The sequence below is a fragment of the Lutra lutra genome, chromosome 11 (assembly GCF_902655055.1).
Source record: "Lutra lutra chromosome 11, mLutLut1.2, whole genome shotgun sequence".
NCBI classification, from domain to species: Eukaryota; Metazoa; Chordata; class Mammalia; order Carnivora; family Mustelidae; genus Lutra; species Lutra lutra.
In genome coordinates, this window is record NC_062288.1 from 53,684,729 (window position 1) to 53,702,955 (window position 18,227).

The 18,227-nt window shown below is 37.5% G+C and overlaps 1 protein-coding gene across 1 annotated transcript in view; it reads left to right on the forward strand.

The window, feature by feature from the left end:
* Positions 1-18,227, forward strand: part of ABCB5 (ATP binding cassette subfamily B member 5) — a 116,101-nt gene that overhangs the window by 92,892 nt on the left and 4,982 nt on the right. The window contains 3 exon segments of the mRNA XM_047694740.1: positions 7,227-7,383; positions 10,297-10,494; positions 14,412-14,618. Of these exon segments, the coding sequence (XP_047550696.1) occupies positions 7,227-7,383; positions 10,297-10,494; positions 14,412-14,618 (562 nt within the window).

Below are 18,227 nucleotides of genomic sequence, written 5' to 3' on the forward strand. Positions count from 1 at the left end.
AGTCCCTTTTGCAGTTTCCTAGAAGCAGATTTCCTTCTAAAATGGAATATCTGTATTTGAAATTTCAACAGAAATTGTAAGCTCCTTGTTCTGTTTTCCTATACCTTAACACATCGTGCAGTATTGCCTATATGAATACATAAACCACAGTAAGACATGTAGTATTGAGCTTCATTCTGATTACACGAACTAATCTACTTAGATTAACAAGAAGCCAAATGTAGAATCACTTATAGTAATTTATTCAGCTCACCAGCCTGCACTAAATTAGCAAGTTTTTCCCTTAGTTCTAATGTGATACAGGCGGATCACAAGCTTAAAAGTTGACTGTATTCCAAAAGTTTATTTGTAAGCCAAATGTTTGACTCAGAACATATTTTCCTCATTTTGCTCTGAACCTTCTGCAGCCATCTTTAAATCTCTAGGGTCTCATTTCTTCAGGGTTACTAGTCTTTAGTATTAGTTGAAGGCTAAGCCAATTAAATATATTTATACTAATGTAGGATGTCTAATGATTTTATAAGTTCTCACCGTGTGTAAAAACTTTTATGGGGTGCCTGAGTGGCTCAGTCAGTTAAACATCTGACTTGGTTTCAGCTCAGGTCCTGATCTCATGGCTCATGAGATGAAACCCCGCATCATGAGGGGCTCTGCACTCAGCAAGAGTCTGCCTGGAGAGCCTGCTTCCCCGCCCCTGCCCCCTGCCTGCCTCTCTGCCTACTTGTGATCTCTGTCTGTCAAATAAATAAATAAAATCTTTAAAAAAATTAATTTCACCTTTAAAAAAAAAAAAAAAGGAAGAGCATGCAACTCTTGATCTTAGGATCATGAGTTCGAGCGCCATGTTGGGTGTAGAGATTACTTAAATAAAAACTTAAAAACAAAAATAAAAAAGATTTGAGACTCAAGTTACCTAACTTGCCCACAGTCACAATTCAAGATGACAGACACTTTGTTAGCAGACTTTTTTTATTATTATTGTCATTATGATAATTATTTATTCTATAGAAAACATTCATAGACCTTCTGTAATTTTTTTTTTCAATTCTTTCTTAGTTTTCCAACATCAGAGCTGGGCTGATTCATTTATGTTAAGAATCATCTTAACATAAATGAAACAAGTAAATTGCCTAATGTTATTTTATGACCCTAAAATATAGGAGAATCAAAAGGCCCCAATACAAAAACTCTTCCTACTAACCTACCATACCTCCTGAATCTCTTTTCATTAAATTCATTAAAAAGAGTCATTTCTGAAGACATAAGCATTTTAGCTGTCAAAACATACGTAGGACTATTAATAAATATAAGGGCAAAGGTTAAATGGTTAATGAACAATATCACATTGGTATTTCCCAGTACCCTGAGGAAAGGAAGAAATAGGGAGCTGTCTGAGCTAGAGGCTCACTGTAGTCCCCAACTACCATGAATGTGTTACATTTGTCCTTTAGACACACTCAATTATACCTGGCCTAGTAGACTTAGTGCCTTCCAGAATTTAGGGTGACAGACAGCTTTCTATCTAATCAACTAACCGAATGGAAGACGTTTACAAAGAAAACTTCCTTCTAATAGAAGGTACAAAGAACTTTGTGCTGTTCTCTAATCAGTGGTTTCCCAATTCAACAATCAAAGAGCTGGTTAAATGCGCAAATACCCAGGTCTCACCTCACAAACTTAACCCGGACATTTGTAGATTTGATATAGGGCCAGGAATCTACATTTTAACAAACATCCAGATTATTCTGAGACATAAATCTGAGGATCACACTTTAAGAAATATGAGCATAGGAACTAAATGCCAGGCTGCTCTCCATACCCGCTTGAAACCTTAGGGTTTTCTTTTGCCCGCTACCAGAAACTTTCCCAGAATTATATAAAAATTGGCAAAGTCATATTTTAAATTATTGTTCAAAAAATAAAGGTGTTTTATTCAGCCAAAAAAAAATGTGAATGTATTTTCGTGATTCATAGCTACAGGAATGGGTAAGCTGTCTCTGTCAGAAATGACAGTGTGCTTTGGAAAAGGAAAATGCACAATTTTAACAGCAGAATCCTTTGATGTGCTCATAATATTAGTTTATCATCAAGGCTACTATCAGCCTTAGCTTTTTTCCTCTTAAAAAAAAAAAAGGCAATATATATTAGTAGAAGCTGTCTTCATTCATCTCTGTTATTATAGGAGTTTCTCTGAGATAAAGCATTTCAGAAAGGTGATAACATTTTCATTCTGCTGGCTTGCTGTACTGGGCAGGCATTTAGAAAATCTCTTCTTTTTTTTAAGATTTTATTTATTTATTTGACAGAGAGAGAGATCACAAGTAGGCAGAGAGGCAGGCAGAGAGAGAGGGGGAAGCAGTCTCCCTGCTGAGCAGAGAGCCCGACTAGGGCCTGGATCCCAGGACCCTGGGATCATGACCTGAGCCGAAGGCAGAGGCTTTAACCCACTGAGCCACCCAGGTACCCCGAAATTCTCTTAAGTTTTCACACACCTGTGTGTAGTAAAATTCTCCCCCTCTGCCTCTGTTAGCCCTGGCAACACTTTCAATGTATATTATAAATGTACAGATTTTGAAAAATACAAAATAAGTTTATTTTCTCCTGTTTGATTTTCCATTAGCACCTTTAGGTTACTTTCTAGCTGACTTGCCTTTTGCAATCCAGGTCAGAAACCACTAGCGTCCAAGCAGAGGTTTTTGCAATTTTCCATACCTCCACTTCAGAACTTCCCTCTATCTGTTTCTTCCTTCTTTGCTATATACATTAGCAGGAAGCAGATAGGTGAGAAAGAATCACGCACGGCAACCCTCAGTACAGTAATAATGAAAACTTGCTGAGAGACAGAACCACACATTTCATGTGTTGCGGCCTAGTCCTCCAAAAATCCAAATAAAGTTCTTGACAAGAAATCCTTTGGACTTTGAATATTAAATGTGGTTATTGGCCATATAATATTCAACATAAGTGGGTTTTCAATGAATATTAATAGTTGGTTGATGTCTTGAAGTACTAAGGGATAGAAGGAGACAAGCTAGGCCTCCCCCACCATCTTTTGCTCTGGTAGGCCAAGCAGCCATGAAAGAACTGTGGGTGTCATCATTATAATTAGGAGAGAAGCCTTAACTAGCCCAAACAAGGAAAACAGGTAAGTCTTCTTTCAGTGTTCACTGCCATGGCAGCCACCCAATTTATGCCCAGCTCTACCTCAAGGATTATCCAGAAGAGAAGAGACAAGATAAGGAAAATAGATAAAATGATCAACCACTGAAGGGATCTAAAGGAGAAAAATCAAGGTGGATTTGATTATCTAGGGCTCTATGAAGATTCTAAAATGGGAAACAAAGTGGTAACAAGCCCCCACATGCAGGGGGAGATTGTCCAGGCCAGCTTTCCACTGGAAGGAACACCATGTAAGGAAAGTACAGTGAACAAGCAGGTTCAGGTCCCAGTCCTACAGGTTTATAACTGTGTGATCCTGAACAAATGCTTAATTTCCCTAAGCTGTATTAAGAAGGGATAAGAGTTCCTGCCTTACTTATCTCTTAGATGATCAAGTGGTTTCATATATATGAAAACATTCTCTAAAGCCCAAAGTACCAAATAAATTTAAGTTGTGTATTTTCTCTCTTCCATGTGTTGAGGAAAGGATTTAGGATGGGAAGAAAAGAATCTTTGGAGTGTTCTATGGATGTTAGGGAAAAACAGTATGAGTACAGTTATAATGGCCACCTCTGTGAGGAAAAATACTCTGCTTTCCAGTCAAAAAGACGAAACTTACTGAGTGTGAGCTTCAGAAGCTGGGATCTGACCTGGTGTGCTGATGTATCTCTATAGAAGTGTGAGAGCTTATTTGTCAACAAAAAGTGTCTCATTAACTTTCACTTCCATAAGAGTAATAATAATAACTTAAACATTTGTTGAGCACTGTACAATGCATTTATATTATTAATATATTTAATTCTCACAACAGTCTGTAAGATATAGATAGTCCTATTTATCTCCTGTTTACCAGTAAGGAAACAGAAGCACAGAACATGCCCAAGGTCACACAGCTAGTAAATAAACAGTGAAGTTTGGATGTAGTCCCAGTGGTCTGGCTTCAGAGCTCTGAACCCCCCAGTATACTTACTCTTAGAGTAAGTCACCAAAGGTATACAAACTGAGTATGGAAGCAAGATTAAGGGGAGACAAATAGACGTGAACCAATAACTATGCAGGCTATTCCTATTTGGATCAGTTGTGTTAAAATTAGGATCATTCGTTTCTGTACTTTTTTGTGTTGTTCCTAGACAAAGAATATTTGTAAAATTCCAGTTTGATTTCAGCAGCAGTGATGGGCAAGAGGATTTTCCCCCATTGCTTGGACATCCTTGAAAGAATTATTGTAGTGAGGATCCAATGACACTGGCCCCATGAACTTACAGAGAACCCATAAAACTAAGGAGATCAAAGCCCAGCACCTGAAAATCCTTTCCAGACCTCTTCTTGCTCAATATTCTCCCTTAATCCTGGCCAACCCACAAAGTTTCAGTACTATTTGTTGTGTAATAAATAGGTTTTGAGTAAAGATTAACTGCAGTTCAGTTCATTCTAGGTAATTGGGCCAGAATCAGCTAGGGCACATTCTGTAACAGACCAGTATCAGCCTATGTTTATACAGAACCCACCTGGGAAAAAAAATATATAAGAGATTAATGTCCCTGACTCAACCCCCAGATAGTTCTCTTACCACAAAATTAGGTTCCTCAGTATAATTCTCATTAATATCAACCCCCCTTTGGACTTACCCTCCCCTCAACACATACACAATAAAGACAGCACTGAGCTTTTAGCTAATACTCTCCCTCCTCTACCGAAACTTTCCTTCCTCTAATGTGCATCCTTAAAGTCATTTATCTCTCACAGATACAAGTTCTCGATGGAAGGCCCTTCTCCCCTTCTCAGTAAACTTCCATTTTAAGAGAAGGACATTTTAACAGGGGCACCCGGGTGGCTCAGTCGGGTGAGCATCCAACTCCTGATTTCGGCTTAGGTCATGATCTCAGGGTCCTGGGATCGAGGTCTACATCAGGCTCCAGGTTGAGCACCGAGTAGGCTTAGGATTCTCTCTCTCCCTCTCCCTCTTCTCCTCCCCCTGCCATCTCTCTCTCTCTATCTCCCTCTGAAATAAATAAATAAATAAATAAATAAATAAATAAAATCTCTTATTTTAAAAAGAGAGGGACCTAACAAAGACATTGTCCTCTGTATATTTATCCTTAATATTCAAAATGAATTTTGCGGTGGAAATTTAGGACAGGTAGATATTTTGGCATGTCTGAAATCAGAGGAGGAAGGTATTTTTTCTGTTGTTCTGAGAAGCCTCTATCCTTGTGAGACCAGAATCCAGGTCTCCAGACTCATAATCCAATGATCTTCTCATCTCACTGACTCTTGGATCAGACTGAGGCTTAAGTCTAATTCAATTAGATTTTAACTCGCATTAAAGAAAAAAAAAAAACCTCTGATGTGTTACTAAACTCAGTAATCACTTCTAATATTTATAACTGGATATTGAGTATTTTGAATGGCATTTTGGGCTTTAAACTATTTCCATAAACATTAGTACTAAAAATGTCTTGATATCACAGAACTAATGGCTACAAAAAACATCAGACATACACGTAAACTGGTTTTTATAATTTATACGGTGCTTGACCTTTGAAAAGACAACAATTCAGGATCTGAGGTTTAGGCCACTGAAGAGATTGCATCAATGTCCACCCATTGGTAGGTTCCATCTCCAGAGAAACTCACAAGGAGACCAGAACATGTTTACCTTGCTGTGATCCAGCATGGCAAACAAACAGCTGGGTTCTATGATAGCCTTTTACTGGTCAGTAAGGGGAAAGGGGTAGGGGGATGGGCAAAATAGGTGAAGAGGACTATGAGATACAAACTTCTGGTTATAAAGTAAGTAAGCCATGGGGATATAAAGTACAGCACAGGGAATATAGGCCAGTAATATTACAGTATCTTTATATGGTGACAGATGGAACTAGACTTACGTGGTGATTATTTTATAATGTATAAAAAATGTTGAGTCACTATGCTATATCCCTAAAACTAACATAATATTGCATGTCAGCTATACTTCAATAATAAATAAACAAATATTGCCACTGGAACTTGTCCAGTCTTAGCTGAATTATACTTTTAGTTCTGCTACGGAGATACATTATATTTTATTCTATTAAAATGTTTCCATGGCTAAAATGAAAATGAGAGAAAAATATTTGACCGTGGCCACATGATATGCCACATATCTGTGCATATTCTGTATGCTTTCAGATATCATTTGCATACTTACTATTTTATAATTAAAACATGTTTTGAAAGTGAGACCATAATCTGTATAGCAAACCTAAAAGATCAAAGCTCTTCTTCCAGGCTTAAGGTATATTTTAGTCAGATTTTGTTTCAAGGACCTTAACAAAATATAATCTCCATGCTTTGCTCTCTCTTTAAATCATGTAGCACTTCAGGCACATAAACAATCATGTGGCATCAGTTGTCTGTTCTAATTACATTATATGCAAAAAAGGGGGAGATACCTATTCATATTTCCTGTGTAAATTCAGATCTTACTACTAGAGACTCACCCTTCCTATGGTCGTTGACTTCTCTGTCAAATCTCCAAGCAAGTGAGCCTTATATCAAGGTGGTTAAGTTTTATATTCACTAGTTTAGGGCCTTTGATCTTTGTCTCTAATTGGAAGAGGAACTTTTAAGATTACGTGAGCTCCAAAGGTTATTTTGGTATACAGTGCTAGGGATGATCACTGTGTGGTAGAAAATTATAAAAGAGGTATCACTGGGGCACCTGGGTGGCTCAGTTAAGTATCCAACTCTTGGTTTTGGTGCGAGTCATGATTTCGGGGTCATGGCATCGAGCCCCAGGTCAGACGCTGCACCCACTGGGGAATCAGCTTGAGATTTCTCTCCCACTCTCTCTCTCCTTCTGCCCCTTCCCTTGCTTGCGCTCTCTCTCTTTCTAAAATTAATTAATTAATTAATTAATTAATTACAAACAAACGAAAGAGATATCATTGTTGGGACTTCAACATTAGTGGTGTTGTCTAGACCAAAAGTTTATTTATATTCCTGTGCCTGCTTTTTCCTTCACTTTTTTAGAGTTCTATTGTTTGGAAATGAACCTAAGATTCAAATGCTTTATCTTTTGATAGAATTTTTACTGCAATTGCATATGGAGCTATGGCCATTGGAGAAACACTTGTTTTGGCACCTGAATATTCGAGAGCCAAATCTGGGGCTGCACATCTGTTTGCTTTGCTGGAAAAGAAACCAACTATAGACAGCTATAGTCAAGAAGGGAAAAAACCAGTAAGCACAACTATGATTTTAAATGTCCACATTATTAATTATACATATGAATACTCTTATATAGAGACTTAAATGAAGGCATTATTTGATAACTTTGCAAAAGATACTGCTCTAAAGAATTAAAAACTTGTATAAAATAACTGTTATGGCTACAAAGGGAGAAAGGGGTCTTTTCACCTCTGCTATTAAAACATACAGATATTTTATATTAAAAAACATACTTCTAGTTTATTCGCCTGATGCCTTAAAAATGTTCTTGAACAAAGAATTTATTTATATATTTAATTTTATTTAGACAGCCAAAACTTTAGTCTTGGATGAGGATTTGCATTGGCATTAATTCTTTTTTTTCCTCTGATAATTTATACAAAATGAATAATGTCTGCTGTTTCAGACACCGCATTTTATGGAAAATATATCTGCAATCAGAAGAGGGGGAAAAAAGGAACTATATTTATTTAAATTCACACATACATAGACACACATATTTAACCACTAACTCTAAAAGACCATGAATATGAAGAGAGAAATAATAGTGAGATTGTATAATTTCAAAACAAGCCTCTTAATAGTATCTTATGCATTAAATATATATCCAATTTTAAGACTTTTCTAGACAGTTTAAATTTAAAAGTAAGAATAGCCATTAGGTATATACTTAAAAGAAATTTTTCATTTAAAATTATTTCCCTCTTGGGGCGCCTGGGTGGCTCAATGGGTTAAGCCTCTGCCTTCCGCTCAGGTCATAATCTCAAGGTCCTGCGATCGAACCCCCCGTCGGGCTCTCCACTCTGTGGGGAGCCTGCTTCCCTCCTCTCTCTGCCTGCCTCTCTGTCTACTTGTGATTTCTCTCTCTCTGTGTCAAATAAATAAATACATAAAATCTTTAAAAATAATAATAAATAAATAAATAATTTCCCTGTGAAAATTTTAACAGTAGATTTATATGTATGGTAGCTAAAATAGTACATTATCTCTAAAGCTACTAATTATTAAAAAGAATGCCAGTCCTTAGTTACAGATTTTGAAAAGATCTTGACATTCTCTCTTTTTTTTTTCTAAAGATTTTATTTATTTATTTGACAGACAAAGATCACAAGTAGGCAGAGAGAGAGGAAGGGAAGCAAGCTCCCTGCCGAGCAGAAAGCGCGATGCAGGGCTCGATCCCAGGACCCTGGGATCATGAACTGAGCCAAAGGCAGCAGCTTAACCCGCTGAGCCACCCAGGTGCCCCAGATCTTGACATTCTCAAAATACAATGCTCAAAGGTGCATCATAGTCAAAATAAGATTTCATATTTGTCTTTTAGAAAGTAAAGGACATAGAAAACTTTTTTATTAATCTTGGGATTTAGATCTATAATAACATTGCTACTTGTTTCTTTCAGAGCATTATAGTAAAGGGATTGAGTATCTCACAGATAAATGTCTTCATAGAATTACATTACAAGGCATGGAATATTGGAAATGTTTCTTATTAAAACTGTAAAATTAATTTATTTACTCATTTTATTTAATATACAAATATTTCTAAATATCACTCCCTGTGCTTTTAAAAATTAAAAACTGGGAAAACAAAATATATGAAGGTAATCGATATATTTTTCTATCTACTTTTGTAGATGGTTGAAATTTTCCATAATAAATGTTTAAAATAAGGGGGCCTGCGTGGCTTAGTTAAGTGTCTGCCTTCACCTCAGGTTGTGACCTTGGGGTCCTGGGATTGAGCCCCAAGTCAGGCTCCCTGCTCAGCGGTGGGTCTTTTTCTCCTTCTCCCTCTCCCCCCTCCCTCTGCTCGTGCTCTCTTTTTCTCTCTCAAATAAATAATCTTTTTAAAAAATGTTTAAAATAGTAAGAATAAATTTTAAAATGTATTAAAGTCTACTAGTGTAAAATCTCTCTATGCCTTTTTCCAAAGGCACAGAGCATACACAAAAATAATGCACACATAGTTTCCAGGTTGATTTTGTTAGACATTTATGCATAAATAATACTCTTTTTGGGGAAAAGCAGAAAGCACTGAATAAGCTAAAAATAAGCTACTGTAGCACTTAACATTTTGGCATATATCCTAACATTTCTTTCTTTTGACAACAGAGTATCATTATCAAACATTTTTTGATGCTCTTGTCCTCCACCTACCCCTGGCTTCTGCCTGTATGCTGGGTTCAGAAGATGCTGAGCATGACTATTAAACCTGACTATTTAAAATGCAACTGAATGAGGGCAGATAAACATGAAGATCAAAAGAACCCCAAAATCTTAGAACCAAATCTATACAGGGAAAGTTAATCATTTAGTAATAGTTCTGGGAAGTCTTTCATAAACATCTCTGGTATATATAAGTATTGGTTTACAAATACTTATACAAAAAAGAAATTAAAGCATAGAGAGAAAAATTAATGTTTAGGCATCACTGCCAAATAATGATAAATTGAAAACAAAGATAAGCCCAAATTCAAAACATAATGCATATTAACTCTAAAACCATGTCTAACTTACAAAATTAACATTTATACATATAGTTTATGAGGACCCCAGCTATTCTGAATTACGCAATAAAGGTCTGTAAAGCAAACTAAATTTTTAAAGATATGTATATACAGTTATGCAAAACATTTGGTCAAACAGCTAGTCTGCGGATTAGACAATGTCTATGTATGTAGTGAAACCAAAGGAAACCAGTGTTTTTTAGAACTCAGTGAGGTCCAGAAATGACAAGAAGTACAGATATAAAAATCTAAACAAAAGTGACAGAAATGATTATGCAGTCAGCAGCTCTATAGAGAGGAATATTGTTTAAAATAAAAGTGGTTATGGAAGCATGTGTAATTTTCAGGAAATAGTTGGCCAATGTGCTATAATGTGTTACAATCTTTTTTTAAGTTCTGAACCCTGTCAACTTTTTCCCCAGGATATATGTGAAGGAAATATAGAGTTTCGAGAAGTCTCTTTTTTCTATCCATGTCGCCAGGATGTTCTCATCCTTTGTGACTTCTCCCTCAGTATTGAGAAAGGGAAGACAGTAGCATTTGTTGGGAGCAGTGGCTGTGGAAAAAGCACTTCTATCCAGCTTCTGCAAAGATTTTATGACCCTGTGAAAGGACAAGTGGTAAGACTGATTTTAAATACTGCTTATCTAGGGTTTAGTAATGCTATTCTTAAACATTCTCTTGGGTTTAATCATCCTTACTGGTTTGAATAGGGCAAATAGTGCAGTAGTTTAGGGGAAAAAAAAAAACCTCTCTCCCTTAATTAAGTGGGCAAGCAAACCAATAACAAAAATGATGGATAGGACTTTGAGGCTAAATACAAAATACAAAGACTCAAAGATTCTTCGGTGATGATGGTGGCAGAAATTTTGATCTTAAATTGAAGACGACACAAACAGGTGGAAAGATATTCCATGTTCATGGACTGGAAGACCAAAAATTGCTAAAATATCTGTTACCCTAAACAATCTAAGAATTTAATGCAATGTCTATCAAAACACCAACAGCATTTTTCACAAATTTAGAACATTCTTAAAATTTATATGAAACCACAAAAGACCCAGAATAGGCCAAACAATCTTAAAAAGGAAAAGCAAAGCTGGAGGCATCACAATTCCAGATTTCAAGTTATGTTACAAAGTTACAGTGATCAAAACAGTATGGTATTGGCACAAAAATAGACACAGACCAATCGATGATAATACAGAGTCCAGAAATAAAGCCAAACCTACAATAGGGAAGAGACAGTCAATAAATGTGCTAGGAAAATTGGGCATTTACATGCAAAAGGATGAAACTGGACCACTTTCTAATATCATATGTAAAATAATTCAAAATAGATTAAATATATACATGTAAGACCTGAAACTACAACAGTCCTAGAAGAGAACACAGGTAGTAACTTCTCCGACATTGGCTATAGCAACATTTTTCTAAATATGTCTCCTAAGGCAAGGGAAATGAAAGCAAAAATAAACTATTGAGACTACATCAAATTATACTTCTGCACAGTGAAGGAAAACATCAACAAAATAAAAAGGCAGTCTACTGAATGAGAGAAGATATTTGCAAATGGTATCTTCAATAAAGGGTTAATATCCAAAATACATAAAGAATTTCTACAACTCAATACCAAAAAGAAAAATAAATCCAATTTAAAAATGGGCAGAGGACCTGAAGAGAGATTTTTCCAAAGAAGACATACAGATGGCCAAGAGACACATGAAAGATGCTCAACATCACTAATCATCAAGAAAATATAAATCAAAAGCACAATGAGGTATCTATCACCTTAAACCTGTCAGAATGACTAGAATTGAAAAGACAAGAAATAACAAATGTTGACAAGGATGTGGAGAATAACGAACCCTCATGCATTGTTGGTAGGGATGTAAATTGGTGCAGCCACTGTGGAAAAGAATACGGAGTTTCCTCAAATAATTATAAATAGAAATACCACATGATCCAATAATTCCACTGCTGGATATTTATCCAAAGAAAATGAAAACACTAATTTGAAAATATATGTGTGCCACTATGTTTATTGCAGCATTATTTATAATACCAAGAGATGGAAGTATCTAAACTAAGTATCCATTGATAGACAAACTAAGATGGAAGTATCTAAACTAAGTATCCATTGATAGACAAATGGATAAGGAAGATGTGGTATATATATGTAATGGAATATTACTCAGCCATAAAAAAGGATGAGATCTTGCCATTTGTGACAACATGGATGGACCTAGAGCGTATTATGCCAAGGGAAATAAGTCAGACTGAGAAAGACAAACGCCATATGATTTCACCCATATGTAGAATCTAAAAAATAAAACAAATGAATAAACAAATAAACTAGCAGGATTAGACCTATAAACACAGAGGAATAAACTGATAGTAGCCAAAGGGAAGGGGGGGAATGGACAGAATGGATGAAGGGGGTAAGTGGGAGATAGAAATTTCTAGTTATGGAATGAATGAGTCACAAGAATAAAAAGCACAACATAGGAAATATGTCCAGTAATATTGTACTAGACTTGAATGGTGACAGATGGTAGCCATACTTGTGGTGAGCAGAGCATAATGTATAGAGAAGTTGAATCACTATATTGTACACCTGAAACTAATATAACATTGTGTGTCAACTAGACTCAATTTTTTTTTTCTAAAATTGAAGAAAAATGAAAAGTCTACAAATTAGAAATTTTTAAAAAGAAAGAAATTTTGATCTTACAAGACATGGAATTCTTTTAGAATACAGGTGTTGGAGGAGGGGTCTAATATCTATATCTAGAATCTTTCTTCATTCTCTTGGTTTAAGACAGAGATAAGTTTCCTCTGCCACCCTGATTCAGGCTTCCTACTATTCCCACTGGCCTTCTCCACCCACCAACTCTCAAAAATTTTATGCATGTTTAGAGCTTATTTAAATCAGCTCCATTAAGTCCTGCATCCTGATCTCAAAAAAAAAAAAAAAAAAAAAAAAAAAAGCAAATTCTCTCTCCTTAGAATTCCAATGACTTTTTCTCACCTGGCACCCTTCTTACTCTTCCTTGTATTCAGTTTTTCAATTATCCTCTACCCCCAGCCAGCACTAGATCACATACACACAGACACAGACACAGACACACACACACACACACACACAATTTCCTGTTCTGCCTCCTCCCTACAAAAAGTCCTAAGCCCCTAAAAGTCAAAGACTGTCATATTAGTCCTCCTTCTGCAATTTATAGGTACTTTTTTTCCCATCACAGATTCTCAATGACTCTTTGCAAAATAAAATGGTTCAGAATGGTTCCCTTGTTACCAGTGATAACAATGAGTTAACAGTCCAAAATTAGGTAACAGTCATCTATTTACACATAATATAGCACATCCCTTACTTTAAACCCTCCAATGACGTCCTACTACAGTTGGAATAAAACAGAGTCAATTCCATCAATCCTGGTCCTTCGTGATCTGGTCTCTGCCTCTCTCCAAACTCCTCTCCTGTCACTCCCCACCTTGACTACTGTGTGTCAGACTCACGGCTTCTTTGTGTTCTTTAAACTCACTTACGGCCTTTGTTCTTGTTGTTCCCCTGCTTGGAATTTCCTTGCTCTAATCTCTTTGCTGACTCCTTATCATTCAAGTCTCAATCTAAATGCTTCTTCCTTAGGTAGGCCTTCCTAGATTACTCTGTAGAAAACAACGCATTTACCAACCTGCTTCCCCCCACATCCTCAGTCAATCTCAATTCCATTACCCTGTCGTCAGGACACTTTCTTTCTTGAGTTGATTATTTGTTAGTGTGTTTATTGCCTGCCTGTCTCCACTAGAATCTAAGCTGCATGAGGGCAAGAGTTTTATCTTGCATACCACCATTTCCCTTGTACCTGAAGAGTCCCCATCAGCTAGTAGGTATGTTCATCAAATGCCAGCTGAATGTTGTTACATGTTCACATGAATAAGCATGGTCGTGTACAAAATGACATACCTCTCTGTATGTGGACTGCTATCAGTCTACACCTTCTCTCTCTGGGCTTTAAAAAGTGAGGTCCTGGGGCACCTGGGTGGCTCAGTGGGTTAAGCCTCTGCCTTCAGCTCAGGTCATGATCTCAGGGTCCTGGGATCGAGCCCCGCATCGGGCTCTCTGCTCGGTGGGGAGCCTGCTTCCCCCTCTCTCTCTGCCTGCCTCTCCGCCTACTTGTGATCTCTCTCTCTCTGTTAAATAAATAAAATCTTCCAAAAAAAGTGAGGTCCTATTACAGCAGAGGTTACACAAAGCACCAGGCTTTACTCTAGACCCCAGGGAAGTCTCTAGACTATGTGGCCATTTGTAGAAATGTCAAGTAAGTTTAGGAGTTGACATTTTAGGCAGTTACACTCTGCTTCTATACAGTATCATTTACAATCCATCCCTGGAGAGCATTTTACTGTGAGGTGGCTTGAATCCCTACCCTTCTTATAATTTGTATATGTTTGAATATAGTGAACTGTAACGTGATATAGTTGTTGGATCTTCACATACCATTCTCCATTTTACTTTTGACAGCTATTTGATGGTGTTGATGTGAAGGAATTGAATGTACAATGGCTCCGTTCCCAAATAGCAATTGTTTCTCAAGAGCCTGTACTCTTCAACTGTAGCATTGCTGACAACATTGCCTATGGTGATAACAGCCGTGTTGTGCCATTAGAAGAAATAAAAGAAGTAGCAAAGGCAGCAAATATTCATTCTTTTATTGAAGGTCTCCCTGAGGTAAGAAAAATGTCTGAAATCTTGAATTACAAAGCTCCCAAGTAAGCCAAAGTTGTTGTTTTTTGTGCTCCTTGAATTAAACAATTTATTTATTGCTAGCATCTAATATAAAGTTTATGTAAAAAGCAAAAAGATTGAGATTTTTCTGTGATGACTTTTTCCAAGCCAAACTGTATTAATATTCACTGAATTAGTTTTCTTATTTTGATTCTTTACCTTTTATCCATATACATATATACTCTACTCCTGTCTATACCACTATCATCCTCCCTGCCCCTGGACTACTCTGGTAGCATCTTAGTCTGTCTTCCTGCTGCCAGTCGGCCTCATTATAATGCTTATTCCTCACAGTAACTAGGCGGATCTTTTAAAAACATAAATTAGGGGGCACCTGGGTGGCTTAATGGATTAAGCCTCTGCCTTCAGCTCAGGTCATGATCCTGGGGGCCTGGGATGGAGCCCCACATCGGGCTCTCTGCTCAGCAGGGAGCCCGCTTCCCCCTCTCTCTCTGCCTGCCTCTCTGCCTACTTGTGATCTCTCTCTCTCTTTCTCTCAAATAAATAAAATCTTAAAAAAAAAAAGCCATAAATTAGATTTTGTCCCTTCCTGCTTAAAACTTCCTAATGGCATCCCTTTGCATTTAGAATAAGTCCAGATGTCTTCTGTGGCTGGCAATGCTTTCTGTGATCTGGTTCTGCTTGCCTCTGCAGTTCCTTCCTCACCATATACTGATTCTGCTCCAACCATGCTGTCCTCTTTTCTATCTCATGAACATACCAAGTTTTTCCCTACTTCAGGACATTTATACTTGCTGTTTCTTCAGCCAGGACCTCCCTTTTTCTGGCTCTTTGCAGAGCCAGCTCCTTAACTTTCAAGCTCATTGTAATGTCATCTTTGCCAAGACCCTCCATGGCCACCTTACTTAGAAGAGTCCCCATCACTCTTGTCACCTACTACATATTTATACCATTTGACTTATACTCTTAAATTGCTTATGATCTTTCATTATTTTTGTTGTACTATTTCCCAAATTTACTCCAAACTACATGTTGCAGAGACTCACTGTGCTAACTTTACAGTAAACTTTGAAAACCAAGATATTTCCTAAAAGAAAGAAAGAATAACTTGTTTCTCAGTGTTTTTAAGTTTAACTGTAGTTTACCTTCATATCACCATTACATATATATATATATATATATATCCATAAAGAAATCTGGCACCAAATTATCATTTTGGAATAGGACATTGGACATCACATCTAGCAGCAATGTAAATGACCGTTTGTTGTAGTGAGGAAAAGACAGGAAGTTGGGAGATGACTTAGGAGCTATTTCCAGTGTTATGAATGCCTGGATTAGTAATTATAATGTGAAATAAAACAAGGAAAAGGATTTAAAAGATATTGGAAAAGTGGAATTGCCAAGACATGGCTCAGGATTGTCTGTGAAAAGTGAACAAGAAAGTGTATGATACACTGGACAGCCCGCTGGAATAAAAGCACAGAGTGTGTGATGAGAATACAAAGGAAGGAATGACAAATTCTCTAGCTCATAGAAAATCACACAGAAGATGCTGTTTTAAACCAGGTGTTGAAGAATGAGTAGGATTTCTCAGGCAGAGAGGAGACAAATCCATATTTAGAAGACAAATAAGCTCACATGAAAACATACACATGTAAAAGAGTTTTAGGTGTTTGGAAGGAAATAAATTTAAAATCCTGAGCATAAGGCATAAATTGGGGAATTGAGAAGTGGCCAAAACATGAGCAGAGACTAAATGTGAAGGTTTTGATATACTAGCCTAAGAAGTTTAGACTCAGTCTTATTGGAAATAGGAAACCACTAGATATTTTTTAGGTAAAGAAATAAGCTGATCAGATTTTAAAACAAAAAACTGTTGCTGAAGCTCAGCCTTTTCTTTGCTCATCCAGGAGGCACTGTGGCCTTTGTGGTGATGGCAGAGATTGGCATTAAAAGGACAAGCCTTGGTGCTTTACAACATTCTGGATCAGAACGGTGCAGGTCCACATTTTCTGTTCCCCAGTTCCAGTTTCCAAAAGCTGTTATACTCCATTCCTTACACACATCCCTTACCTTGTTATGTTTTGTGCTTACTTATTTGTTGGACAAAACGATGTGAAGCCATATGTAGTCTTTATTAATCCTACTTAAAATGAGTAATCAACTATTTTTTCACAAATATTCATATATTTGATTACCACTTGCTTCCCCAGAACTTCTGAAGGTGTTATTATTTACCACATACTAAATATAGTACACATATAATACATATACATATGTACATATAGTATACACAATTTGTGGTAAATTTTCTTCTAAAGTCAAACAAAGAGGGGCACCTGGTTGGTAGAGCATGTGTCTCTTGATCTCAGGGTTGTAAGTTCGAGCCCCATATTGGGTATAGAGATTACTAAATAAATACGGGACGCCTGAGTGGCTCAGTTGGTTGAGCGGCTGCCTTCAGCTCAGGTCATGATCCCAGCGTCTTGGGATCGAGTCCCACATCGGGCTCCATTGAGTCCCACATTGGGCTCCTTGCTCGGCGGGGAGCCTGCTTCTCCCTCTGCCTGCCACTCTGTCTGCCTGTGCTCATGCTCTCTCTCTCTCTCTCTCTCTCTAACAAATAAATAAATAAAATCTTTAAAAAATAAATAAATAAATAAATAAGGTTGTTTGCTTTTTTTTTTTTTTTTTTTTTTTGAGAGAGAGAGAGAGCAGGAGGGAGGGGCAGAGCAGGAGAGAGAATCTTAAGCAGGCTCTGCGCCCAGCACAGAGCACAAAAAGGGGCTCGATCTCACAACACTGAGATCATAACCTGAGCTGAAAGCAGGAGTCAGATGCTTAACAAAGTGAGCCATCCAGGAGCCCCCAAAACAGAATTTTTTTTTTAAAGATTTTATTTATTTGTCAGAGAGAGAGAGGAGCTAGAGCGAGCACAGGCAGACAGAGTGGCAGGCAGAGGCAGAGGGAGAAGGAGGCTCCCTGCCAAGCAAGGAGCCTGATGTGGGACTCCATCCCAGGACGCTGGGATCATGACCTGAGCCAAAGGCAGCTGCTTAACCAACTGAGCCACCCAGGCGTCCCCCCAAAACAGAATTCTTAAAGAGATATAGCCCTAAGGGCTCTGGTAAGGGATTTTGGACCTGCCTGGCAACTCAATATCAGAGGGTGAATAACAAGGCATTAATTTAGAGTACGCTCTGGATAACACATCCATACTATATGCCATAGAGGTGATCCGCAGGCATCCAGAAATATCCACCTAGGAAGGGAGTTGCAGCAACATGCCTTGCTCTTGAGGATCCTCTGAGAAACTCACCAGATGTAGATTCAGGTCTCAGTCAAGCCGCATCATGGCTCCTTGAATAAGACTTCAACCACTGAAACCACCCTAAATTCCTCCAAAGAGCTTGCAAGGATTCCTTAGAATACAGTTGATTTAGGATGAGACTCTTTTTGATGTTCCCTCTAGAACCCAACTGGCTTTTAGCCCCAGGTTCATATTGAAGAGTCATTGTTGCCTGAGCATGTCATAAACAGGTTGCATATTTCAGGACACTCACAATCCATCCCAGTGTTTGCCAGAAA